This window comes from Pyrus communis, chromosome 9 (genome assembly GCF_041283825.1).
Source record: "Pyrus communis isolate YQ-2024b chromosome 9, ASM4128382v1, whole genome shotgun sequence".
NCBI lineage: Eukaryota > Viridiplantae > Streptophyta > Magnoliopsida > Rosales > Rosaceae > Pyrus > Pyrus communis.
In genome coordinates, this window is record NC_142573.1 from 6,355,958 (window position 1) to 6,383,918 (window position 27,961).

General features: G+C 39.7%; 4 protein-coding genes, 1 non-coding gene and 2 pseudogenes across 5 annotated transcripts; 1 reads left to right on the forward strand and 6 right to left on the reverse strand.

Annotated features, from left to right (window-relative positions):
* Positions 1-391: 391 nt before the first annotated feature.
* On the reverse strand, positions 392-3,083 carry LOC137740193 (glycosyltransferase BC10-like). The gene is made up of 10 exons (XM_068480018.2): positions 2,775-3,083; positions 2,492-2,608; positions 2,295-2,395; positions 2,101-2,172; positions 1,903-1,984; positions 1,629-1,709; positions 1,455-1,496; positions 1,255-1,347; positions 992-1,138; positions 392-808 (listed from the first exon to the last, which is right to left on the reverse strand). The coding sequence occupies exons 1-10, from the start codon at positions 3,063-3,065 to the stop codon at positions 632-634; spliced, it is 1,203 nt and encodes a 400-aa protein (XP_068336119.2). The 5' UTR covers positions 3,066-3,083; the 3' UTR covers positions 392-631.
* A 488-nt stretch (positions 3,084-3,571) lies between these two features.
* Positions 3,572-5,335, reverse strand: LOC137740194 (uncharacterized). The gene is made up of 5 exons (XM_068480019.2): positions 5,115-5,335; positions 4,850-5,006; positions 4,712-4,762; positions 4,403-4,495; positions 3,572-3,893 (listed from the first exon to the last, which is right to left on the reverse strand). Exons 1-5 carry the CDS (start codon positions 5,240-5,242, stop codon positions 3,834-3,836), a joined length of 489 nt encoding a protein of 162 aa, XP_068336120.2. The 5' UTR covers positions 5,243-5,335; the 3' UTR covers positions 3,572-3,833.
* Positions 5,336-6,915: 1,580 nt separating this feature from the next.
* On the reverse strand, positions 6,916-9,993 carry LOC137739677 (uncharacterized). The gene is made up of 3 exons (XM_068479338.2): positions 9,560-9,993; positions 7,599-8,900; positions 6,916-7,446 (listed from the first exon to the last, which is right to left on the reverse strand). The coding sequence occupies exons 1-3, from the start codon at positions 9,740-9,742 to the stop codon at positions 7,219-7,221; spliced, it is 1,713 nt and encodes a 570-aa protein (XP_068335439.2). The 5' UTR covers positions 9,743-9,993; the 3' UTR covers positions 6,916-7,218.
* An 11,796-nt stretch (positions 9,994-21,789) lies between these two features.
* LOC137740425 (AP2/ERF and B3 domain-containing transcription repressor RAV2 pseudogene) lies at positions 21,790-23,011 on the forward strand (annotated as a pseudogene).
* Positions 23,012-23,013: 2 nt separating this feature from the next.
* LOC148694129 (AP2/ERF and B3 domain-containing transcription repressor RAV2 pseudogene) lies at positions 23,014-25,391 on the reverse strand (annotated as a pseudogene).
* On the reverse strand, positions 25,124-25,337 carry LOC137741253 (small nucleolar RNA U3). The gene has a single exon (XR_011069280.2). It is a non-coding gene; the product is annotated as a small nucleolar RNA U3 (small nucleolar RNA).
* An 840-nt stretch (positions 25,392-26,231) lies between the features above and the next one.
* Positions 26,232-27,733, reverse strand: LOC137740830 (uncharacterized). The gene is made up of 4 exons (XM_068480637.2): positions 27,532-27,733; positions 27,334-27,407; positions 26,900-27,031; positions 26,232-26,702 (listed from the first exon to the last, which is right to left on the reverse strand). The coding sequence occupies exons 1-4, from the start codon at positions 27,645-27,647 to the stop codon at positions 26,395-26,397; spliced, it is 630 nt and encodes a 209-aa protein (XP_068336738.2). The 5' UTR covers positions 27,648-27,733; the 3' UTR covers positions 26,232-26,394.
* Between the last annotated feature and the right edge of the window lie 228 nt (positions 27,734-27,961).

Genomic DNA, 27,961 nt, shown 5'->3' on the forward strand with positions numbered 1-27,961 from the left:
TATCTCGTACATAGAACATCTCCAATAAACACTTTTAAAATAAAGATCACGCTGCAACTTATAAAGATCATTTAAATGTATATTTGCTCCAATGGAAACCCTAAATTTGGGATTCTATTGTACTAGTAGTGTTAACCGAAACTTAAAGTTAACCATTAGAGCTTAATAACAAAATATATCACTTAATGTTGCAAAATTGTGAGAATGAATGTCAATAGTAATGTATTTGTTTTATGTGAAGTTTTCAAAAAGGCCACAGTAGTTTGTTATTATGTGAAGTTTTCAAAATGAGCAATCACTTCATATTTTGTTTTGTCACGGATGTGGCTCTATATAAAGAGCACTTCGTGTGTGATTACAACACACATCAAAGAAAATAAGTGAAAGCAATAATATTTTTGTTATAATTACGAAACTAAATAGTGTAATATTTTGCATCCGCTTCTCTCGTGTTCCTAGTAAATATTATCTCTCTAACTTTTCCTATTTATAACACTTTAGAAAAAAGTTTTCAATTTTTCGGTTTGGTTGCCTGCTGTTTCTGTTTTGCCTTATACAACCAGTGTCAAATTGGCAACTTCTTATGCTGCAAGCGTTGTTTGTTTCCATCTCTCTTTCCTTTTCCAGATGCCTAATATATATTTGGTTTTGAACGAACATCATACGGACCAACCAAACCTTCTCTCATAATCCGCACAGCAGCTCCAAGAGTGAATTTTCTTGCAAACAAGTAGCAAGGAGCGACTTCGGAATTCGCATGGCAGAATTCCGTTCGGCCTTCAGACTCGTAGTATACATGTTCGATATCCTGTAGAGCAAGGTGAAATCAGTGTTAGAGACTTGTTTTGAGTGTCATGCTACGTAAGCGGTTTCCACAGTTCGGCGCTGCACTTTGTGCAGACGCACTTTCACATTGTCCGACTAGTACATTGCTCCCCTCGGAGTGGTAGCTAGGGTATCCGGCGAGTACATTACCGTTATAAGAACTCACCTTAATTTCCCTGATCTTTTGAGGCCCTGCATCTGCAAAATCAAACTTTATAGGGTGCCAAGATCTCTTTTTACTTCCTGCTGCTGACTGATTCCATGATGTGTAGGTCAGTGCTCTTCGTTCAAGTTCGTCCTCGAGTCCACTTATCTTATTACAATACACAAATCATCAAGAGTTTGAATGAAAAACTCGCCAATAGACATTCCGAAATCAGTTCAAATTTAAAAATTTAACGTAAAAAAGATTGAAAAACATCGGCTTACTGCAAGTAGTGTCTGGACATAATGTTCGTCGGGGATACAATTGCGTTTTTGCTCAAATGTCTGCAATAGATACTTGATATCGAAATTGAATGCCTGTGAAAAACAAACACATGCATATACATACTCTTAGAAGGTCAGAAAATGGCGAAACCTTTTTCTTCTTTCTCAAGTAAAGCTTAAAAAGGATGGAATTAACTCACAAGAAGTTTCCTCCTCCATTTTAAATCTCCAGGCGGCCATCGCTGAAAACCGAGCAACATTGCAAGGTATCAAGATATAAACAATTTACAGATCACTGTAAAGTAACAGTCTTCAAAACTCTTCAAAATGTTCCGGAAAATGGAAATAGGACATGAAAATGCCTCCCTGCATACCTTACAGAATTTCCTGAAGACGGGAAAGACGGTCTTGTCATTGACGATGATTTCTGCATGTCTTCTCACCAAAGCTATCCACTGCGATCAAGTTGACATTACCTCAATGGAGGAAGAATTAATATGTTGAAATGAAAAATTCCAAAATTTAGAAGATTTTCTGCGCATCCTAAACTGTTTTTCCTTTTTTTTTTTTTTTTTTTTTTTTTTTTTTTTTTTTAAATAAATTTTTCTCAATTTAACAAATATACAAGGATGATAACAGATGTAAGACCTGGGATCCTTTACGCCATCTCTCCTTAGGTATAGTAGGTGCCATCTTCGGATCATAACGAAATGCATGACCATCGACAAAGCTATAACGCAGAGACTAAAAAAATTTCAGCTTCGCTGTTTCTTCGATGTGCAGGAAACACAAGTTTAAAGGTATTTCAAAACAAATCCATTTGCGTTATGCAGATACCATATATACCTGTCTACAAAGCTTTTTGGAGAAGAGATTATGTAGTTGTAAATGTAACTGAAGTTGTATAGAGGTACACAGCTGTGGAATAAGCAGATGAAAAGAATTAGTAACATGATTCAGAGGTTTTTTTACACGAAAATTTAGAAAACTGGCTTGCAATGTGGTTGGAAGAGGTCAATATGAAATAGGTGAAGAGCTACCTGTCTGAAAGAAGGACAAATCTTTGATTGGCTGGATCGCGCAGAGCTTCTTGGAGTAGTATGCGCTCTGCTTCTATCATGCTCGATTCCCCCCACCCTACCTGAAACAAAATTTTCAGTCAATGTTAAAAACAGCGTAAGATACGAACAAATTGAATCCATAATTGTAGAAGTACTTGAAGAAGCTAAAAGTGCACCTGAATGCTGTTGTTCAACTGTCGACCATGAAAGAAAGCAGACCTTGTGGTTGGTTCATCAAACACAAAACCAGGCTCCGAATGGATATAAATCGAGAAATTTGCGGCATCACCATTCTGCAAAGGTCCCAACAAAACATATCAAAAGATGCAAAACCTCTCTCTCTCTCTCTCTCTCTCTTCATGTTTTGGTTATGATCTATGAACTCTCATTCTTGTTATTTGTTTTCTTACTCAGTTCTGATCCAACCATTTTAAATGGATGTAAGATTATCAAACAAACCTTAAAGAAGGTGTTCCAAAGAAAATCAAGAGGAAGATCCCGGCGGGCAAGGAAGAGGAAAGCAACTTTTGGAGGGCGTTCAAATTGATTATCGTGAATGGCAGCGGGAAACCTTGTTGGGGATGCAAAGACTGGTGGTTGGTCCTTGGACTGAGAATGGATTAGTCTAAGGAAAGCCAATAGACATAGCAAGACGCTGAGAACGATGAATAGCCTTGAAACGAAGCTCAAAAGCCGGCTCATGGATGATGAAGAAGCTCTCTTCTTGGCCATGGTTACTTTTCCTCTCATTTCCTCATGCAATCTGTGTGTGTGTGTGTGTGTGTGTGAAAGAGAGAGAGAGAGAGAGAGAGAGAACTGAAGGAAACGTTTTGAACCGAGTCAATCAATTAATAAGGAAAGCTGAAACTGCACTTTCGCGTTTCTATTTCTCCATTTCTGTTATTTGTTTAGAACCCAGCGGCAATGAAACGCATCCCTTCCTCATTTAAGAAATTTTTCTCCAAGCATCTTTCTTTTAATTAAGTAGTTTTTAATTTGATAATTTAGTTTTTTGGCAAGCACTGCCAGAGTAAGCATTTGACACAATGGAATGATGGACGAATCAAACCTAATCTGATTTAAATCATTGTAGGATAGTTGCAGGACGGTCGACAGGCTATTGTGTTGATGGACCAGCTACGCACATCTGCGCAAGTCATGACTCATGTAAGAGCCCGTGAGGCGTGTTAAGGGTAAGTCACAGAAAAAATTGACGCCCAAGTAAATAGGAACAACATCAGCTGGAACATCAAGAGTTTCACAAGGGGGTGTCTTTATTCAGTGAAGGTAACTTCTGTATACACAACAAGAACAATGTTCAAATCCATAAAAAATTAGAAGTCCCCAACATTTGGGTGGAGGCCCCTATTCCCTAAACAACTTTACATTACACGCTTTCGGTAAACTAGGAGTTCATCTTACATCAGCTCTTTCTCTGCCGTTGCCAAAACTACTGCATCTAGTTAACAGTCCACTAGTGTGAAGCTCAAAGAATCGGTATTTGGTCGCAAAGGTATCTTATTTGGTGTTACTCATTAGGTAAGCTACTATGCATCCCAACACAGCACCTGCAGCAACCTGAGACCAAACCAAATGAAAAATGGTCACCGAGACTTTTCGATTAACTATGTTGATTGGTTATTTTAGCCCGAATTATTCTAAAGCAAAACCTTGTGATTGTTTCATACTGATAAAATTATTAGTGATCAGAGAAAAATACACGATGGTCAATGAATAACACTCCGGTCTTGTCCGGTGAAACAACATCTACCAAATAACATCATTTCCAGACACGGAAAGAGGAGTATTGCATACGTGTAAACGAATTATCATTAGACAGCTATGTCGCACATCGTGTCATTGCTTACAAAACATGTTCAACTGATTTACTTCTCGGGGTAGGAAAACAAATTATGAGAAAAACAATCCTTTTATCGTTAAATCGGAGATTCTGTATTGATTTGGTGGGTAATTTGAGGACCAAAATGCAGAATGGGATCAACAAATCATAGGCAGCAAACACAGCTAATCTCATGACAAACTCAAATCTCAAGGGATGTGCAACAATCAAGAGTAGTGCAACAAACCTGTAGCGGAGTATGTCCAAGTGAATCGCGCAGAGGTCTAACGCTGGACAAAGGATGCTCTGGAGGAAGCTCACACACTATTTGGTTCAGCAACTGCAACAATAGTTCACGATTATCACACACACAAGTGTGAAAACATTCTCTTATCAAGCAGTCTGATATGTTACGTGCAATACTAATAACTCGAGGCACATATCCAAACAAAAACCAACCCAATCGATTTTTCAAATTGACATTCTAACAACATAACGAGTTAGAAAAAAAAAAACAAGATTACAATTTTATGTAACGCAAAGCTCAAAGAGTTACCTCGGCTTGCCGACCAGCATGAAGTCTCACACCTGAGGCATCATACATAACCTGAAAACGTTCACATATGTTTACCAAAACGGCGACGTTGCAGCTAAACATGAAATGAAGGGAAAACGTTGAAATTTTTGTACATACAATGCAAGCTAAGACAAAGGCAATGGCGAAGGCAGGTCCTCCGGTGCCGTCCTTAAGGCCAACGGCGACGGCCAGAGCTGTCACCGTGGCGGAATGTGACGACGGCATCCCGCCGGAATCGAGCATTTTCTTCGAGTCCCATCTCTTTTCTTTGTACCTAAAAACACTCACAAAAGACTGAATTCCACACCAATTTCACCCTAGAAATTCCAAATTTAATTTCAAATCGCAAAATTGAGCTGCAGAAATGAGAGATTGTACTGACCAGGTGGTGAAGAGCTTGAGGAACTGAGCGAGAGCGCATGCTAGGAGCGCAGCGAGGAGAGCGAGGTTCGATGGGATCGCCGCCGCCGTCGACGGCGAAGACGACGTCGTCGCATCCGCAGCCGTCATCACCTCGTCAATTCTCTCTCACAAGAGTCAGATACCGGGGGAACCAGAAAAGAAGGAAAGAGGAGGAGCAGTATGAGTTGACTGGGCCCCACAGCCAAGTCCAACCCGCCAATCAGAGATGAGCTGGAATGCATTGTCTGTTTTTATTTTTTTCTACTTTGATCACATTAAATATGCACCGTCCAATCAGGAGAAGGGGTTTGCTGGATTTTTTTTAATTTATTTTCCAACATTTTTTTGGGATCAATGCGGTGGATTTGGTTTGTGGAATTTTGGTTCTCTGTGGAAGAAGTAAAGTAGTTTCCATGGACGAAGAAATTCTACTGTTCACAAGGATAAGTGGAGTTGGAGATAAACTTCGCTAAAGCTGTCTAACGAGTCAGTCTAATGAGTCATTTTTGTATTCATCTTTCGACACTAGACATAAAAAGTAAAGAGACTTTCTTGCGATTAATGCATAGTTTTAATGGCGTCACTGATCTAACGAATATTGCTAAAAATTAGCCTTAATATTTGTGGATATTTGCAATGTTACATTAGAGTATCTCTCGGGGTCAATTTCACAGTGACTGGGTCTAAGTACGGTGCGCATCCCGCCTAGGACAGCTCTCACATTAGGTCCGATTAGCGTGGATCAAGGGACATCAAAACATAGAGACCTCGTAATTTGGAGATGATTCCTAATAAATGTGGTATGATATGTCGACAATGCCCCCTACAATTCCTCTACAATGCCCCTCTGGACTGCAGATACGTCGACCTCCTAAGCCGAAAAACAAAAGTCACAACACCCTCGTAAGGGATGACCTTCTGAGCATCGTCCTCGGGAGTTGATGCTGATGAAGAACCGCTACATTTGCTTGGCAATGGTGTATTCCTTTGAGAAGTGCGTTTTGTCAGGACAACTGCGGGCTCCTTCTCAAATTCCTGGGCAGGGGGGTCGTTCTCGCTGTCATCTTCACCGTTGAAAACTGGGTGGCTCTCTTGTGCGTTCCAGTGTACCTTTCGTCATTGCTTCCTGCAATCCACCATAACAAAATGTTCATCGCAGTCGAATCACTTGGACCAACACAAAGGAGAACTAGGAATGTCAAAATGTGAATTTATATTGATAGCAATCAATTGGATACAGTAGCATACATTTCGGCTGCAGCCCGCTACTCTTATCACATTTTTTATACCACATCTTTAATAGAGATGTAACCCAAACATGTTGGCAGACTCCACTTCTATTAGAGATATGATACATATGTGGTATGAAAAATGTGATAAAAGTAGCAATTTTGATAAATATAAGACATAGATGGAGAAAATTGCAGGTGACTCATGACTATAGAGAAAAAGGTGGTGGGATTGATTGAAAGGGAGGGTGCTAAAGATGGTGGAGAAGGGATGATGGTCGGGTGGGGGTTTAAATCCTAACAGAGATTTGACAGAATTCTTACTTTTGGATAAAATTTGTTAACAAGCTTTACCATCACCACATGGATTATTAATCCAATTTGGCCTTGCAAACATATGATACAAGTTTGCATGTCCCGCTTTGGTTACTCGTCTCTCTGAACACGTGACTCGCGTGATGATGAGAGATTAAATGGTGACAAAATAGTTCTTTGCAAGAGAAAGACTTGTTTTGAGGTGCGTCGACAATGTCTTTTGTAAGACACATGTACAAACACGTCCCAAACGGATCATTCTCTATATTTATACAAACGCTAGTTTATCAAGAATACACAAGAAAAACACATAGGATATCAAATTGGGACTACAATGTCATTTGTCAGACAGCTTAACAAACATATTTTCTTTGGAAAACACAAATAATCCACAGCAGCGAGTGGGCAGACATCTTTCCCAAATGTTCCCACTTGTTTGTCCAAGACAACACAGACGCATCGTCACATGCACAAAGGATGCAATTCAAACACACATGCAAGCAAGCTTAGACAATGCCGGGGAACTCGCGTGTGACGATTTTAGTTCTTTTGATGCACGGCAACCCGGTGGATGTCCATCTCCTTCAGCATGACAGAACGCCCGCATGAGTCACACGGGGCTGTTCTTGACCCACATGCACTCTCGTGCTCAGACAATCCTCTCATTCTGTCCCGAACATCTATAGCGGAGTTTCCAGCTTGAACCATGTCCCCACAGAATCGACATGCGATTAGGCGAAGGGGGCAAACGGATGCTTGGTGTTGCACCTGAGCACACGGCAAAAACAGAAAATTTCAGCCATTAGGCCCGTTACAAGAAATTCATAGTTAATGATCTAATTTGAAAGAAAATTTTTAGCAATGAAAGTAAATGAAAAATGTAATGATGCAATACGGAGGAGGGGTAGAATAGTTCTTACCATCTCTTCCTTCTCGAGCACAATTCCACAGGAGCAGTGAAGTGGCTCATGGAACACTTTCATGTGCTTTTCCATTTCCCCCTGATGAAAAGCTTGCTCACATTTCGGACAATGGACGTGATTCTTGGCCTCCTCAACCCTGAGAACAACTCCGCAACCAGCATGCTGACAAACAACATTATGTCTGCTACAATAGGCTTCATGAAGCGATAATGTGCGACTGGGTATATAACGCTTACAATTCTTACACTCTACAGTATCCATGTCCATTGGTGATGAGGACGAAACAGCCTGCTGACCTATCATCCGATTACTGTCATCTTGAACATTCACTGATACTTGGTACTTGGTTGTTCCCTTAAACCCGTACACACCAACACTGTAAGTTCCTGCTTCCAAGCTCTTGTCTTTTGAGCCAAGGATCAATACCTTCGAACCAATGTCATGGGATGACCATTCATGCTGGTGCCTTGTTGGGAATATTAGAGGATGCTTGGAGATGTAAATATCAGTATCTCCAGAATTTGGCTCCGCTTCTATCCTCACCTCAACTTTCGCATCTCCCAAAGCAATTTTCTCCCAAGTATCATTATCTATGGTAAACTTGTAATACGTGTAGTGCCCTTCGTCAACTGTTCCAGATTCTAACGTTCCAAATATAAGTGGTTTTAGGACATTTTCATGAGTCTTCTCCAAATCATTATCAGCACCAACTATGTCAACTTCAATATCCGTTTCTAGAACAGATACACTTGAAGAGGGTTTTAATTCAAGGACCTGTAACTTATATACCAGCTCCCCGTAGTTGACTGTAAATATATCATCCTCAGAAAGGGTGGCATGCTGACGAAGGCTTGTTTCGAGGATGGCCTTGTGATTGGGCAAGTCTGAAAAACCTACCCTAAGAGGTTGAAGTTTTGCATAAGTCCCTTTAGAAAGCCAGACATAGAGAACTTCTATCAAAGGAATATTTGGTGTATCTGTCGGAAATAAGTTCTGCCATACATGAGGAGGAAGCCCAACAAAACCTTCATCTGCAGTGAACTCCAAAACGCCTGAATGCGTGCTCCTACCCTTGTCCTTATCAGCATCAATCATTTCTGACGAGCCCCCTTGATGTACTGTTGACAACTTAAAGTACAAGGGACCTTGATCAAACGCACCTTGATCTTGCAATTCGTTGAAGCAGGAAGCTGGCAACTTAATCTTATCTCCACTACCCTGGCAACGTACAGCTTCAAATACGCGGTAAAACATGATTCCCCGTCCGACAAGTAAACTTTCTTGCATTTGTTGATCAGCCTGAAGAAATATAGTTGGAATTATTAAAAAAAAAAAAAAAAAACCAATTAATCAACTGAAAAAAATTTGAACCTCCCACATCACTACCCTAATAACAAAGATAAAATACGGCTTTTTTAGGTAATGTAGATTAAAGGAAGCAGGTCCATACTGATTCAAATTCATGTGATACATATTTGGTACATTTAGGACGGTAGGAACAAATCAATAGCCATTAAGATTTACCCGGGCACATTGTAATCATAAGGCCTATGCTCCGAAAAAATAAGAATAACATCTGGCACTAGCTATTCGATTCCAACGACATTGATTGCCATTGTGTGTTCTAAAATTTACAGGGATAAACGAAAAAAGCGAAGATTTGCTATCAATAAAGTCATAAATTTTCAAAGAATTACTCAATTTTCTATGAATCGAGTCATAAAAATTTGAAGAAATACTCGATTTTCTACCAATAAAGTCATGAGCTTTCGAACAACTAGGCGATTTTCTACAAATAAAGTCACAAAATTTCGAAACCCAATGCAAGTTCAAACACCCTTCCTAAACAGTTGGAGCAATCAGTGTACAAAACAAGCTTAAATTCAAGAAGAAAAAAATGACCAATTTCAACAATCAAAAGCAATCCGGAAATTAATTAATGGGAATTGAGAAGGGACCTTGAGTTGGGCTTGGGCGGCATCGAAGAGGCGTCTGGACCGCTCGGCGTCAATGGCTTCTCTCTGCTTCTTACCTTCCTCTTTGGCCTTCTTCTCCTTCTCCAATTTCCGCCTCGCACTCTCTTTCCTCTCCTTCTGCTCCTTCTCTAGCTTCTCTCTCGCTCTTCTCAGCTCGAAATCCATCTCTCTCTGCTCGTTGGTCGTATTTGGAAGCTTTTGATGTTCTCAGAAATCAGAGTCCGAGATCGTGTTGGTTAAGAAACCACAGAATAGGAAGAGAAATTAGAGGGCGTTTTTGTTGCTTACTTCTTATTTATTAGATGAATTTGGATTTTGAGATTCGTGTAATGTATAATCATAAATTTTAAAATTCAAACTTATTTATCGTTAATAAATAGGATGATGAGTATACGCTTCATTAAATAGTGGTGAACAAAATTGAAGTTAGAGAAATTAGCTTTTGATGTTCTTCTGGAATTTTTGTTGGTTCCAGGAGTAATCTTTTACATTAGATTTGTGGATTCCAGAAGGATCTGGGCCCTTCGTTTAGGAATGCGTCTATATTGGACTGCTTCATGGGCCTATGAGCCCAAATAAATTATGTATAGAGGCCCAATAGAATATGAAAAGCTAGTTGACAAATATAAATTTGAGGAATGGGGATTTAAATTCCTGACTTTTTACTTGGAACTTGAAAGGTAAATAAGGGTGAGGGTTTGAAACTGAGTTTGAACCCAGACATGATCAATGTGTTGAACAAAAAGATCATAATTGTGAATGCAAATTTTCGCCGTCTTCTCATTTGACGAAAATACATCTGTAAAATAATAACATCTAAGATTAAGGGTAAAAGTCTCACGAATCCACGATGAATTGGGGGGGGGGGGCTTTGGGCGAAGAATTTTCGATGCCAAAGTTAGAATTTGAGAAACAATAGGTTTTTGGAGAAATGTGGTGCTATATATAAGGGTGTGGCCAGCCCTATTTGGCGAAATAGGGACCGGCCACTTATGGTGGAATTTTTGCTCTAATTGCAAGATATTATGTCAAATAATAACTTGCAATTAATTTGGTAATTAATTCCAATTTGAAAAGAATGATTAGGAGTTACCTTGTAGGGAGGATTTGATGAGGAGTGATGATAGGGTTTTGAATAAATACCATTTTGATCACTTTTGACCTCGATTGAGCCGTTATTGTCTGTTGCGTTGTTACATCCCACTCCCGATTTTAAAAATAGTCTTGGGTTTTTATTTAAAAAAAATTGTTTTTGGGTTTTATTGTGTGTGCCCGTGAGGCCTTCTTTCCTTTTTGGTCTCCCCTACCCGGCCCGCTTTCTTCTCTTTTCCCTTGGACCCGTGAGTCCTCTCTCTCCCTTTCTCTGCAACTCCCTCCTTCCTTCCCCAAGAATCATCTCTCACACACACACACCCCCATTCACCCTACACCCAAGGCGACTTCGACGACGACGACACCACCACACCACCTTGCTACGCTCGCTCTCTCTCTCTCTTTCTCACACATTCTCTCTCTGCACAGTGGTACCCCCACTGTTTGGAGTTTGACTCTGGCGAGATTTTTCGTCCCTCGACCTTGGTAAGCTTCGAAACTTTCTCTAATCTTTCTCTTAGATTGATCAAACTCTAGTTATGACTCATTTTAGGTGCTTTGGTGAAGGTTTGTGGTGAGAAACAACTCGGAGGTTTATTTCCCAGTTTTCCGTCAAGCAATGCCCCTTTTCGAGGCAAGTTCCGACCAAACCATGATGAGCTAGCCTGCAAAATATCAATCTGAAAGTGTATTTAAGTTTGGCTATTTCCTAGCAAATGTAAAGAGTCTGTAAGTTGATTATTCCTAGTCTTAGGATTTTTTTTTGTAACTTGCAAAGGTTGGAGTCTGCGTTAAATGAGGAGCCTGATTGACCAAGATTGCACGGCAAAGTTTTTTTCTGGTAAGAATCATTTGCATTCATTTAGGATTTGTTTTCCCTATTAAAGATTGATTAGGTGTGGGACTCTAGGGTTCTATTCAAATCAGAAAAGAGTCTTAAATAAGGAAGAGGTTTAAATAGGGCCAATCTATTTGTTTATTAGGGTTAATTGTAACCTAGTATATAAAGGGTTGCGCTGGTGGTTTAAATGTAGACCTTTTGCACGCTAATCAAATTGGGAGATTGTTTTATAAGGTCAAGGGGGAGAAACTAAAGGTAGTTAGGTTCTTAGTTTTATCGAGGTGATAATCTGAGAACATAACATATCATTCATTCATTCATCATGGAACATTGTGTAAGCTTCACTTGTGAGGAAGATCATCAACCTGCGTGAATCAGTGTTCATCCAAGAGAAGGTGAAGAGGACGTGTTCGACAAGACAAGAGTATTTGATCAAGCTTATGTTATGGTGTAAGAAAGTATCAATTGAGTCTTGTATAAGTCCTTGCGTTTTTCTTAGTGAAATTGGCTGTGTGCCTTGAGGTTTTTCTCTCCTGTGTGGAGGGTTTTTTCCTCGTGCGAGATTTCGTACAAATACTCTGTCTTTGTTTATTTTCTCATTTTGTTGTGATTTAATTTTTGGTGTGAAGAACCAGGATTGAATCATATTTCAATCCTGCATATTGCTGTTTAACATTGATCCATCCAGGTTTGCAATTTCACAATCTCTTCGTCTCGCTGAGTGCTACAACTTTTCTTTTTGAATCACCCAATTTCATTGAATATCGAAGAAGTTATAAGCCTTGGAAAATCAACCCAAAAATCGGCCAAAAGCTTGGCCTAAAAACGGGTCAACCTAACCCGTTTGCCTTGAAATCCAAACCCATTTGAGCTGAGACCCAACCCAATTACCCCAAACCCAAATCCTTTTAAGTCTAGGCCTTAGGCTGGATTACCCAAGCCCAACCCAATTATTTTTATTTATTTATTTATTTATTTTCTTTTTAAAAACCCAAAGGCATTGGGCCGGGCTTTCAAGCCCAATACCCTTTAACCTAAAACCCTTAGACCCTTGAACCCTAAGCCCATACTCGATTGACTCGGTCCGACTCGGACCCCTGAACCGTTGACTTTGACTTTGGGTTGACTTTTCTAGTTTCGTCTGAAACCCCTCCTAAGCTAATTTCGACGTCCTAGACTTGTTTTTGAAGTCCGTTTTCCCAAATTAAATCGGCTGAGTAGAGTTTGATTAATTGTACCCTTTATGTGCTTAGGGGCAATTGTTGTGGTGTTTTCGTATTCACTAGTTTGCGTAGCTCTTCAGCGGCGAAGTATCTGTGAATGGATGTTTTCTAAAAATGCATGTTTTAATAGTAGAAATGCATACATGGAAAAGCATGATTTAACAATTATGTTCTATGAAACGCTTTGAGATAACATGCTTATTGAGACTAATTTGAATTATTACTATTTTTCCTATAACCCATGTTCTTTATAGGATACTGATAGGAGCATTTTCATGCGACTTAAATGGCTTGTTCTCGTGCATTTACGTTATGTTTCTTTAGTTATTTTAGTACTTTAAGCTATTTTCGTGTGTTTGTAGGTCGAAAGGGCTAAAGGAGCAAAAAGATGCATTTTGGAGACTTTTGGAGCACTTTTGGGCTAAGGACGGATAGCTTATGCTTGAAGCCAAAGTGTTGGACGAAATTGAAGACCTAATTGGAGCCAAAGTGTTGGAACCTTGTTCTCTTTAGTTTTAGGACATTTAAACCTTTCCTAATCCCAATCATGTCATGCATAACACACATCCATTCTAACACATTGTCATTGCACATGCATTTCCTTCATTAGTTAACCCACATGCACTTATCACTTATCATCACCACATATCATATCACTTAATCACTTATCACTTATCATCACCACTTAACCACTTATCATATCATAACCACATATCATATCACTTATCACTTATCACTTAACATATCATCCACCTACTTCACCTACAACATCCACCTACTTCACCTACAACATCCACTTCACCTACAACATCCACCTACTTCACCTACAACATCCACCTACTTCACCTACAACATCCACTTCACCTACAACATCCACCTACTTCACCTACAACATCCACCTACTTCACCCACAAATGACATAGCCATATGTTCCCTCCACTACTCCTATAAATACCCTTGCATTCATTCATTCATGGAACATCTCATTTTCATACACAACACATTACAAACACATTCTCCCTTCCCTAGCCGTGAGCTTCCCATCTCTCCCCTTATAATCCAAACACCATTTTTCCATTCCACACTTCCATCCCCCAAACCAATTATCCCTAGACCTTATGCTATTGTGCCGCAACAAAGAAGGAGAAAGAAGAGAGGAGAAGCCTTGGACGTTTTGGCTATTCAAGCTTGGATTGTTGGAGCGTTTCTAGGTGTATTCAATCTTTGTTTTCAATGTTTAATTTATATTCTCTTTGTTTTGTTGTAAACATGAGGAGCTAAACTTGTTTTAGCTAGGGGAGACTTTGAAACCATGATTATATTTGCAATATGAATTGATTAATTCCAGTTGTTTTCACAATCATGTTAAGTAAATTCCTAGCATGAGTATCATGATGTCATAGTTACAAGTGCTTTGTCAATACTTATGATTTTCATAGAACGTAATGATCTTTGATTGTATCTCTATTATGATGTCATGTAGGGGACTTTTGAAGAATGCTTTGGGTTGTCGTATGATGTCATCCAATCCAATAACTTAAGGAAAATCTGAGGGTTAATTAGTGATGTCACGGTTAATCTAGGGTGTTGAGGTTCATGGTTTATCGAAAAGCAACTGGAAATCAATTTGTATGCAAGTGTGTCATGTGTGGAGAAGGACCCTCTAGCTAGCTAATCACCCATCCATATCCCCAAATTCGTCCAAAGTTTACTTAAGTCTTTTAGTTACTTGTTTTTCTTTTAAATTCGTCAAAAACCTAATCCCCTTTATTTAGTTGTGTCAAATCTGTCCTAATTGTGAGTTTGAGTGTTTTTGAGTCAAAACCAATTCTATTTTCGTCCAAGTCAAGTCCTAGAGTCTAAATTGAGTCTTTTTTATTGTTTTGAGTTGTTTTGAGTCTTTTAAGTTTGTTTTGAGTCATACAAGTTTAGTTAAGAGTCTTTTGATTTTGTTTACGTGTTTTGAAGTATATTTTTACATCTTTGAGTCAGTTTTCATTAGATTAGCAATCCCTCCTAATCCCCGGCCAAGAACGATCCCTACTTATAACTATACTACAATTGTCAAACGAGGGTTTAATTTGTGCGCGTATAAATCTCGCATCAGATACCTGATGGATGACGATCTAATATTTAGAACATGTTTCGATCACCTTTTTATAGTATAAATGATGGATGACTTTATATTATGAAGTTGCTTTTCAAATATATATATATATATATATATATATATATATATATATATATAAATATGTTCAATGGTTTTGTACTTACCTAGTGGTCCTTATTCCGCTACGGGACGAGGGATAGATTCTGGTCTGTCCTGGGCGACGGTTATGGTGTTGGCATAGGGCCTGAAGTGTTTTTCCTCTGGTTATTAGCACAGGGACAAGAAGCTGACACAAGGCCTGGGGGTAATTTTCCTCTGGCTGTTGGCACATAGACAGGGAGTCGACATGGGGCTTGGAAAGTTATTGGACATTCATTAGTGATTACGATATATATGAGTTATGATTTGAGACATTGCACGTCATCCTAGGTTTTGGAAAACCTATTTTTATCATGATATATGTGTATTCATAAAACCTTGGGGTTAGTATGTTGATAATTGTTTTAGTGTGTGTGTGTGTGTGTATATATATATATCAACTTGGTCCATTCATTTTTGTTTTGCGCCCCATTTAGGACTTAGAATCGAGGCATACAATCAAGTGTTAAGGCACTTTTGTGTCGGCATCTTCGAGTCCTCTCGGTGTAGGATCCATCATTTGTTTCATTCAATTTTATATTATTTCTTTTAGCGTTTTAGTTAGTTGTATGCTATGAACACGTTCCTTAAATGCATATTCATTATTCTTTTATATTTTAAGTCTTATTTATCCCTTGTTTTTAGCATTTGACTTAATAATGTCTTTCGTCACCCTCGAGTGTCGGCCAGCATGTGCCTATCCCGGTATTTAGGAAATATTTAGATCGGGGCGTGTCAAGCATACTTGTGGGAATCCTAGTGTGCCTCAAGGGTAATTTTATCTTTTTATACCCAAAAGTCCATGTGTCGCAGGAAAGGGTAGCATGTGTAGAGATATTCTCTTGTTTTAGGAACGTAGGATTGTTTCGTATTTTGATGTAGATTCCCTCTTTAATTGGAAATTAGATCTTTCTAGGAAAGTGAAATAAATTACCCCTAAAGTCTATTTAAGTCTACCTTAAGTAGATAATTAAATAAACTTTAGAAAGCAATTCATTCTACCCTACAAGAAAGAGAAAGCTAGAGGATATTTGTTCCCCCTCCCCTAGCAATCTTCTACACTTGCCCATGCAAAAGACTGTCTTTCGTTGCTTTCTTCATCTTCACGCTGCACCAAGGTAAGAAAAAATTAATTTTTCCTTGTCTTCGTAATTTTTTGGGAGCCTCGCGATTTGAAATTTGGTTCGACAGGGTCGAGAAGGCTTGAAAAAGCACTTGAAGGGGCCACGACACTGTTGTTGTGGGTAGCATAGTGCGGTGGTGGCTCGGCTTGGGTCAAGGGCTGGCAGTGCGAGCTTAGGGCTTCAGTGTATGGCTGGCTTGGGTCAGGATGCTGGGCGTTGGACTAGGCCTGGCACGGGTTAGGTTGGTGATGGGTCGATGAAGCGCATGCTTCATTTCCTTTTTTTTTTTGCTGGGCTCGAGCCCCGTGCATGAAATGAGAAAGAAAGGGAGGCGCAAGGGTGCCAACCCCTTTCCATTTGGATTGGGCCACGAGGCCATTGGGCTGAGAGTGAGAACGTCTAGGCCGTGAGGCCTGGTGTGGCTTGCCGAGCTCCTGCGGTCTTGGGCTGTGGGGCCTGGTGTGCCATTTTCTTTTCTTTTTTCTTTTTGTCCAGCCATCTAACAAATTTTCCTCACGTCTTTGTAGAATTTCCTTGAGCATGTCTTCCTCAAGCCACAAGAGTGATGATGGCGTGTCGCCATTGTATCGTCAAGGCGGGTCTTTGAGTAAAGTAGGCCATTTCAAGGCAGCTCACTTCAAAATTAGCTTTGATGACTCATTTTAAGACTTTCTTAAGGCATATAGGTATGTTATTCCGTCGGGGGTGCATGTAAAGCGTGTCAAGTAAGGTAGCAACCGTGAGCCATATAGTGTAGCTCGAAGAGCCATCAAGTTTCACCCCTTCTACTTTGTGCTGGGATTTACTTTTCCCATGCCGTTTTCCAGGAAGTGCTTTGCTCCATGAAGTGTGCCCCTTTCAATGTTTTCTGAATACGGTTCATGTGATAGTGGGTTCCTCAATCTAAGCCAATTCTTTGACTTGGATCTAACTGTCAACGAATTTTGGTACTTCTTTGACGTAGGCCATATGGAGGAAGTTGGGCAGCTGCAATCCCGTCATAGGCTTTTTGATCATTTGAGCAAAGGGGATCATGACTAGGCTAAGGAAACTTTGGAGATAAGTGGAGAGTAGGAATCTGATTCTTCCCCTGAGCTGCGTGTTCCGACAACTTTCATTACTGGTAAGTAGACTGCTTAGTCATTCGCCTGCTTTGTGCTTTTGCTAAGTTGCTTTCTGATTTGTTGATTGTCATTCTCTGCTTATGTAGATTTAGAATTCGGCTAAACTCCTAAGACCTCTCCAGACATGAAGAAAGTGCATGTTGCTTTGGGTATCCTTGCTGAGTATCGTGAATGTCGTTGACTCCTTAGTCCTCTTCGTCGGGAGAAAGGTGGGTTGCCCCCGAGAGAAGAGATAAAATAGATCAAGGTGGAGGCACTACCTCGTCCGATCGTCATTGTGGAGCCCACTGCAAATGAAGGTGGAAAAAAGAGATATTCCCCGCCTACTTAAGAGATACCAGCTAAGAAAAAGCCAAAGACTTTTTTTTGCTGTCGCGAAGGTTTGCCAACTACCCCCAGGCTTGTGATTGACTTGACTTCTTCAAAGGAGGAGAAAGATAAGGCTACTAGATCTAAACGAGTAACGCTAGCCATGCCAAAGATGGCTAGTTCGATTGCCGATAGGATTGCTCAGCGTAGAGGTTCCATCGTGCCCCCAGTGCCGAAACCTCTGAGGTTAGAACACAGATTTATGTTGAGCAGATGGGTTATGAGACTAGAAATAGGGTTCGAGGTTATGGTCATGGGGTGATACCAGAGATGGTGTCATATGCAAGCTCTTCAGGTGCTAGGTCTTCTAGGAAATCATCCAAGGATGCATTGGCCAATGTGGTAGCTGAGAACAACGAATTGAGGAGGAGGGAGGAAGAAGCCTCTAGAAAGTTGACGGAGGTAAAGGCTGAGCTTGAGAAATCAAAGACCTCGCAGGAGCAGGTAAATTAGTAGCAGCAGGTGATGAATTAGCAGTTCTTGGTGCAGCAACAACAAATATTGATGTTGCTTATTCCACAACATTTGCAGCGGCCACCACTCAGCCCTCAAGCATCACAGCATTCGACCCCCGGTCAGCCACATGCGCTTGCATATCCCATATAGCATATGCCGTTTCAGCCACAATATCCAATGCCAGTATATCGACCTTAGATGGCTTCTCCCGGTGACTCACATATTTCTCCAGGTGGTTTCAATGGTGGATTATCCCCAGGTTTGATTTTCGGATTACTGTCGGGTAGTTTTGATGGGGATGTGCTGAGGTATTTGGGAGCACATGGAGGATTGGCAGAAGGCTTTGGATCACAGGGAGGGTCGGCAGAAGGCCCTGGAGCACAAGGAGGTTCGGCAAAAGGCTGGGGTTCTATTGAATAGTTTGTTGGTTTTCTTTACGGATATGCCTAACACTTTATCTACGTCGAACAAATGGTTTTTTGTTTAGTTATATATTATGGCGGATTCAGATGACTGTATTGTAGGTTAATTTATATTTAACGTCTATTTTATGTGTTATGACGGATTCAAAAGACATTATAGTAGGTTAATTTATATTTGAATGCATATTATGTTTGTTACAAGCTTTGATTATTTTATTCACTTATTAATTTGTTTTAATTTATTCTGTAAAATGTAAAAAACAAATAGAAAATTTCAAATATATTTTTTTTAAATTATCAATACTTTTTTGTCGGTTGAGATCGACGGAAAGTAGTAGATTTTATTTTTTTTAAATTTTTTTGTCGGTTATGATCGACAGGATGAGGATGTGAATCCGACGACATTTTTTAATTTTCTGGTGGTCAGAACCGACATTAATTGATAATATCCGACAATAGTTTGGCATTTACTGTCGGTTATATTCGACATCATTTCTGTCGGTTTTACAGTATTTTCTGTCGTAAAATTCATTTCCTAACGCATGCAATTCTGTTGCTTATTATACCCGTCACTGCATCCATTTTCTGTCGGTTCTTTCTTAAGATCCGATAATAAGATATGTTTTTGTCGGTTATCAAAGTGCCACTAATAAATGGTTATGTAGTAGTGGGCCTTGGGACATATTGGGCTCACGCTAGCCTTGGGCCCGCGAGGTCTGTGCTGCTGCCTTGGTTGCTGAAGCTACAACTTGGGTCTCCTTGCGTTGGGTCTAGCTAGAATCCTTTGTGGCGTGGGCATGCGCTTGCTGTTGCAATGTGGCATGGGCTTGCAGTTGCAAGGTAAGGCTTCCACCTTGGGCTCGAACTTTGTCATGAGTTGCCACGGTGGCTGCTACCGTTGGCATAGCCATGGTGGTGCCTCGTGGGGGTGGTGCCGCTTCACTCATCACCGCGTTGAGCCTCATAGATCGTCGTAGTCCAAATCCTTGAACGTAAGAAGTTTCGTTTGTCGTGGTTTCCGAATTTCTTGTCATTGTACTTTTATTTTACGTTTATTCAAAGAACAAAAAATTCTAGGAATAAGAATGTACGAAAAATCTACAAATGAACAAAAAAATAGAAAACCTTGAATGTGAGTCTTCTTCGAGCGTGTGAATCAAACTCTCAATGAAAGCACCAATTTGTGGATGTAAATTTCCGCCATATTCTCCTTTGACGAAAAAGCACCTCCAAAATAATAACACCTAAGATTAAGGACAAAAGTCTTACGCGCCCACGATGAATGAGGATGGTTTTGGCCAAAGAATTTCCGATGCGAAGGTTAGAATTTGAGAGAAAAAGTGTTTCGGAATTTTTGGGAGTTAATGAACTTAGGTTTCTGGAGAAACGTGGGGCTATATATAAGGGTGTGGTCGGCCCTATTTGGAGAAATGGGGACCTGCCACTTATGGTGGAAATTTTGCTCTAATTGAATGATATTATGTCAAATAATATCTTGTAATTAATTTGGTAATTAATCCCAATTTGAAAAAAATAATTGAGAGTTACCTTGTGGGGAGGATTTGATGAGGAGTGATGAGAGGGTTTTGAATAAATATCATTTTGATCACTTTTGACCTCGATTGAGCCGTTATTGTCATGCGCGTGGGAATCCCGGTGTGCCTCAAAGATAATTTTATCTTTTTCTACCCAAAAGTCTACGTGTCGCCTCTATAATTTTCTTGATTATTTTTTGCTCCACAATAATCACCCGAACAATCCACTACTTGAAAATTAGGAAAATTCAATTTTTTTTACAATAAAAGATGGAAAAAATCCATAAGTGTTGTAATTAGGGTTGGTTTGACATTGCTGAAATATTTTCAAAAACAGCATTATAAAAAAATTAGGATTAAAATTATGTTTGATAAATGACATTATTATTATTATTTTAAATTATTGATCCAAAGCAGTAGAAACCCCTGCTTTTAAAAACGTTTTTCACACCACGACAACCCAAAACATGCTCGCAGCTTTCCGACACCTTTAGCCGGCGGCTCATCAATTACCTGTTTTGATGCGGTAAGTCTAATTTGATGGTTTAAGTTTTAAATTACATTGGGTACTTGTCTTTTGACCTTTCCGGTTCCGGATGAAAGATAACAAAAAGAACTTTAGGGAGGTGGTGGAGTTGGGAAGAGATTAAACTTTTATTTTTTTTTATTTTTTTGAATTTTATGAATAAGTTTATAATAATTTGGCTAATGGAAATAAACTTGAGAATTAAAATGGTCAAATTAAAAATAGGAAAATTATTTGTGGGTAGGTTTGCATAATGGGACATGACAACAATAATTGCCTTAGAAGACAACAACTTTATAATCTTAACCCCAGAGGAACAAAAAAAAATGTAAATATAGCATTCCAAGACCGAATGCAATGGACACATGTCCATATCATTCCCAGCTGAACAAAAAATGTTTAAAACATATTCTAATACCACCAAGTGGAAGCAAATTAGTTCTTAGAATACATTGGACACATGTCCATATCATTCCCAGCTGAACAAAAAAAAATGTTTAAAACATAGTCTAATACCATCAAGTAGAAGCAAATTAGTAGTAGCTTGTAAGACCAAATCGAAGAAAATTCAACAAAATCTAGCAAAATAAAGTGTTGCCTAGTAGAAGGGCTAGGCAACCTGTAAGTACACATGATTTGTTCATATAATTTCATATGAAATAGACGGCTGGAATGATTTCTTGATTTGTTTTAAACTGACTCTTGGAGGACGTTTGGCAAGCAGAGGGGGTCATGTGGGGCAAGTTACAGGGCAACCAACTTTGAATCCAATTGCAAATCAAGAAGTTTCACAGGGACCTCAGATGGTTTACTATCCTATTACAAGTGAAGGCGGTTCAGAAGTATCTCATAAGGTTATCGATCCTACTTTCAGTTCGGAAGGGTCACAAACTAAGTCATTGATAGCAAGGATACGCCAAACGGTCAAGCTTACAGAGATCAAAATTTTTAAATCAAATTACAAATTAAATAATGTGTCATCAATAAGAAACAAACTCGTTAATCGATACTTAAATTAATAATTCAATCATCTACAACCACATCATTTAGTTTGCGAATTTGGTTCAAAAAATTTGATCTCCCTAGCATTACCTTTTAGTAAAATAATGTAAAATTCTTTGTGAAACCATCCCACTTGCTCAAGTACGTTTTACTATTAATACACCGTCTTACAACCAATATTTTTAACATCACACACTTCTATAAATTAGAACGGCGATTGGTCCTGCCTATCTAAAACATTTTGAACTAAATTTACAGAAAAAGACTCTTGTTCTAGTTCTGCACTTCTTGCGAATCCAAATACCAAATACAAACCCTGTTTCATTTTCATCTTTGTAGGTCAGTATGCGAGAATCTCAATTCTGAAGAAATAAGAACTAATCAAACTTTAGAGTGTGGAAGTCCGACCGGTTATTCGCATCATCTTCTTCCCACAGATCAAATTACCCTAGAAATAGAGTTTGATTCTCGTTCTCTCTTCTTCCGGTCCCAATACCCTAGCTAGAAAACCTTCACTGCATATTCTCCACTCATTTTACTCTATTTTTTTGTGTGCATTATCTAAATTCAGTAAGATCAATTAACTAATGGATTTGATGAGTTGCTGGAATAGAAGCACAAGGGACTACTCAACAGTGATTGAAGCAAAGGCAGCAAGTTCAAACAAGTTGCCTTCTTCTAGCTAACGCACACAAAGGCAGCAAAGGAGTAGTGCCCCAGTCAAATGGCAGATGTGGAGCTCAAATATACAAGAAGAGTCATCGTGTGTGGTTGGGAACCTTCGATGACGAAGAAGAAGCTGCTTTAACCTACAACAATGCTTCGTTAAAGTTCTGGGGTCTTGATGCCATCACAAATTTCAGTCGGAACCAAATGACACCCTACGAACGTGATGTCGCTGAGGCTCTTTTCTTGGAGTCCCATTCCAAGGCTGAGATCATTGACATGCTTCGAAAACATTCTTATGCCAACGAGCTCGAGATGTACAAGCATAAGTTGTACAATGGTGGTGCCCTAGGCCTTGATGCCGGCGGAAAGCGTATGAAGTGTCACCTTGATTTAATGGACACATGTAGTAGCGAGAGGGAGTTGCTTTTCGAGAAAGTGGCACCACCAAGCGATCTAGGGAGATTGAACCGCATGGTTATACCAAAACAACATGCAGAGAAGCATTTTCAGGTTCATTTGAGTGTAGGGTTTGGTAAAGGGATGTTGTTGACATTTGAGGATGATGTGGGTAAAGTGTGGAGGTTTGGGTATTGTTATTGGAGTAGTAGTCAGAGTTATGTGTTGAGCAAAGGGTGGATTCGCAAAGTGAATCCACCTTTCAGCTTTTTCTCCTTCACAAAGCGAATCCATTCTTTGTTCTTTCTCCAAAAACCTAAGTTCTTTCTCCACCAAAAATTTCCAAACACTTTTTCTCTCAAATTCTAACTTTGGCATCTGAAATTCTTCTGCCAAAGCACGCCCCCCAACAATTCATCGTAGATTCGTGAGACTTTTGGCCTTAATTTTAGATGTTATTATTTTGCAGATGCATTTTCGTCAAATGAGAAGACGGCGAAAATTTGCGTCCATAATTATGATCTTTTTGTTCAACACATTGATTATGTTTGGGTTCAAACTCAGTTTCAAACCCTCACCCCTTATTTACTTTTCAAGTTCCAAGTAAAAAGTCAGGGATTTAAATCCCCATTCCCCAATTTTATATTTGTCAACTAGCTTTTCATATTCTATTGGGCCTCTATAATAATTTATTTGGGCTCATAGGCCCATGAAGCAGTCCAATATAGACGCATTCCTAAACGAATGGCCCAGATCCCTTTGGAATTCACAAATCTAATGTCAAAGATAACTCCTGGAACCAACAAAAATTCCAGAAGAACATCAAAAGCTAATTTCTCTAACTTCATTTTTGTTCAACACCATTTAATGCAGCGTATGCTCAACACATAACTCTGACTACTACTCCAATAACAATACCCAAACCTCCACACTTTACCCATCTCATCCTCAAATTTCAACAACATCCCTTTACCAAACCCTACACTCAAATGAACCTGAAAATGCTTCTCTGCATGTTGTTTTGGTATAACCATGCGGTTCAATCTCCCTACATCGCTTGGTGGTGCCACTTTCTCGAAAAGCAACTCCCTCTCGCTACTACATGTGTCCATTAAATCAAGGTGACACTTCATACGCTTTCCGCCGGCATCAAGGCCTAGGGCACCACCATTTTACAACTTATGCTTGTACATCTCGAGCTCGTTGGCATAAGAATTTTTTCGAAGCATGTCAATGATCTCAGCCTTGGAATGGGACTCCAAGAAAAGAGCCTCAGTGACATCATGTTCGTAGGGTGTCATTTGGTTCCGACTGAAATTTGTGATGGCATCAAGACCCCAGAACTTTAACGAAGCATTGTTGTAGGTTAAAGCAGCTTCTTCTTCGTCATCGAAGGTTCCCAACCACACACGATGACTCTTCTTGTATATTTGAGCTCCACATCGGCCATTTGACTGGGGCACTACTCCTTTGCTGCCTTTGTGTGCATTAGCTAGAAGAAGGCAACTTGTTTGAACTTGCTGCCTTTGCTCCAATCACTATTGAGTAGTCCCTTGTGCTTCTATTCCAGCAACTCATCAAATCCATTAGTTAATTGATCTTACTGAATTTAGATAATGCACACAAAAAAATAGAGTAAAATGAGTGGAGAATATGCAGTGAAGGTTTTCTAGCTAGGGTATTGGGACCGGAAGAAGAGAGAACGAGAATCAAACTCTATTTCTAGTGTAATTTGATCTGTGGGAAGAAGATGATGCGAATAACCGGTCGGACTTCCACACTCTAAAGTTTGATTAGTTCTTATTTCTTCAGAATTGAGATTCTCGCAATCTGACCTACAAAGATGAAAATGAAACACTGTTTTTAGGGTTTGTATTTGGATTCGCAAGATTTGGAGAACTAGAACCAGACTCTTTTTCTGTAAATTTGGTTCAAAATGTTGAAGATAGGCACGACCAATCGCCGTTCTAATTTATAGAAGCGTGTGATGTTAAAAATATTGGTTGTAAGATGGTGTATTAAAAGTAAAACCTACTTGAGCAAGTGGGATGGCTTCACAAAGAATTTTACATTATTTTACTGAAGGGTAATGCTAAAGAAATCAAAATTTTTAAACCAAATTTACAAATAAAATGATGTGATGGTACATGATTGGATTATTAATTAAGTGTCGATTAACGTGCTTATTTCTTATTGATAACACATCATTTGGTTTAAAATTTTTGATCTCTCTAACATCACTCTTTATTGATACTTTCATGTTATATATGCCTTACCTCATACGATCTAAAACGAAATAAAAAAGAAAAAACTGCTTCTAGAAATTAGAATTCCTTCTTCTCACCTCCTTAGAATAATCGTCTGTAATTATGTGAAAAAAGAATTATATTTAACAATGCACTATTAAATCAGACGGGCTAGGCACCTTATTCAAAAGGTAGAGATTCATCTTTCAAATGGCCAGTGGAAGAATTCCCATTTTTTTCAATTGGATTTTAGGAAAATATAAAAGTTGGGAGGGTCTGTCAGACAATCGTGTAACCACCCCAGCCGGTTGTTACAACGGCTGACAGCGATCACCTACCGCTCAAACGATTCAAGAGCCGTAGGGCTGTTAATCACGCTCTGATCACACGGTCATGGTTAATTCACCAGACTCAGGTTCCCGTCTCCATAGCAATCAAGGATACAAATGTACAACCCATAGAGCAGACCCTGTTCTGGTGAGGTCGCGAAAAACGGCCGCGGAAAGGAATATATAAAGGCTGTTGTAGTTTTGCGCAGCATCGATGTGGGACTCTGTTGTTGTATTTTTCAGCTCACAACTAGCTGCCAAGGTTTTGCCTTCAATTTCAACCACATTAAGCCAACTACTACAAAATAATCGAGAATTCCAATTCAGAAAGAGTACACTGCCTATATTAATAGGTGGCTCGAAGCTACATGAACATCTAATTGGCTGAAAAAGCAACCCTAAACTTTTTGGCTTTGCTCACAAAATCTGAGTTTAAACAAAATTGAAAGAGGCCCAAGCGTTATGGGTCAAGCTTGGTGGGTTGTGTAGAATTCTGATTATAACATGTGTACGGTTAAACCACGTCAATCACCATGAGTGAACATGAAAGTGGACTTGGCTAGTATTGTCCGGTACCTTCCGAGATATATATTTACTTGGAATTAGTTGAAATGAGTATTGGAATAATTATAATTTATGAGTCATGACTTTTCTACGATTACGAGAATGATGCAATGCAAGCTTCCCAAGTGAGAAGATGAATGCGCAACGCAAGGACAATTGTTAGTGAGCTAGTAACGGAGCTAAAAGGCCACGAGGGCCAGGGACGAAAGTCAGGTTTAGTGAGACATGGGACTCGAGAGAAACAAAGGAAGCGAGAGATCGAGCTGCGACGACCACAGAGGGGTACAACGGTGGGAAACAAAGTTGGCAAGAGCCAAAGGTGACAACAAGAGTTTGCAATGAGCCAACACAGCACAAGGGCAAACAGACAAAGAAGCAAAAATGGAAGCCTTGAAGGCTCCGAACGACACAAGGCCATGAGTCAAAGGCCAACATACATCACATTTTGCAGATGCAGACTGAAAATAGTTGTACAAACTAAACGGAGGTTAAGGTAATACGATTATATTACTTTTAAAACATATCCTCACGAGTCAAAACCAAACTGCATAAGAACAACGCAGTCGGTCTCAGTTTTACATTTACATACCCAACATAGGAAACATATAATCTAGCCGGGCAAGAACTCAGTTCTACTCAATTAGGTATATTTTATTCATACGCCAACAAAGGCAGCTTGGTCACCAACCACCTCCATTCCTTGCTTCCGGGGGGGCAGTCTTCAGTCCCGTGCGCATAAAGCTTCCCACAAATCTCACAATAATTCGGAACAGCAATACCAACCCAATCATTCGTACCAGGATGGCAACCCTCTTTTTTACAGCATCTACAAATTAGAGTAGCGCCACGCCCAACTTGTTCACCCTTCGGGACATAGTACTGATACGTGCAAATTGTATTCGCGTGACCCTCCCTCCCGCATTGTCTACAACTCAGGTCAGGAACTTGAGTCGAAGAGTCTGCACAATCATTCGGGTTAGAGTCAAGCATGGTAATCCTACACTTGTACCCAAATAAACTCGTGACACGTCCAAGTAAACATCAATGACAACTGTTTTTTTCTTAACCAAATAGAGGACTAAGCTAGTACTTCAACTAGGGAGTACAACAATGGGAGATTCAGATTGGAGAACAAAAGAAAAACACAAAAACCTACCAATTTGTGGGCAGTGCTTGGTCATGTGGTCATTAATCTTCTTACAGCTTACACAAAACTTTGGAATCTCTCCACGCGGCTCGAGTAAAAACCATGCTCCCGTTTTTGGGTTCGTATATATTTGCAAATCCGCTGTTAAATAAATACACACTCAAATTTAAGATCAAAACAGGTTAATAAAATGTACTATTTAGTATTGAATAAACTGAAAGATTCAGAGATTGGCACACCGTAAACAAGTACAAAATTCTGATCCCATCCAATTTTCTATGAATTCAGAAATACGGAATCCGATTACATGGATTAGGAAATGCATAGAAATTCCCTTCCCTGAGTGTTTAGATATTGAAATTACAAAACCTTGATTCCAATCCAATCCGTCGGAAACACACACATAGCATCATCATCAACATCAAGTTTGGTGGGGCACGTACTAGTATCCTTCGTTCTTTCATTGGATTTGGGGGATGATCTTCGAGCCCTTATCTCTTCCCATATTCTTTTTTCGCTGTTCATTACACCAGATTTATTTATAGTAGGATGATCTTCCTCATAAAATCAATCAGAAACCCTAAAATTAAAAATAACCCAAAATCGAAACCCTACCAGCCATTTGAACATTATAGATTTACCTCGTCGACAATAAACACCTTGCCCGGGGGATTGGCCCCATCGTTTTCATCTTCATCGTCACTGCTGTCGTACCAGTGCCATATGAGTTTCCCCCGCTTGCGCAGCTTGTTTGCATCCGGTGGAAGGTCCGGGATCTGGCGCTGGCATGATTCTGGATCCGGACCCGCGAGTTTTTGTTTCTTGCTCTGGCTCTCGCACTCGCTTAGTTCGCTCATGGCGGCCGTGCGAAGGAGAGAAGGTGGAGATTGCGGTGGTGAGAAAGAGGGACGAGGGTTTGTGTTTGGCCTTGTGGTGGAGAAGTCTAGAATGTGAGGGCACGATTATGTACCCGTAATCGGATTGATTCCGATTTCAGATACACCTTTGTTTACATAATCTTGCGGAATCAAAATACATATGGGGTCTACGTATTAAGGAATCCAACTCCTA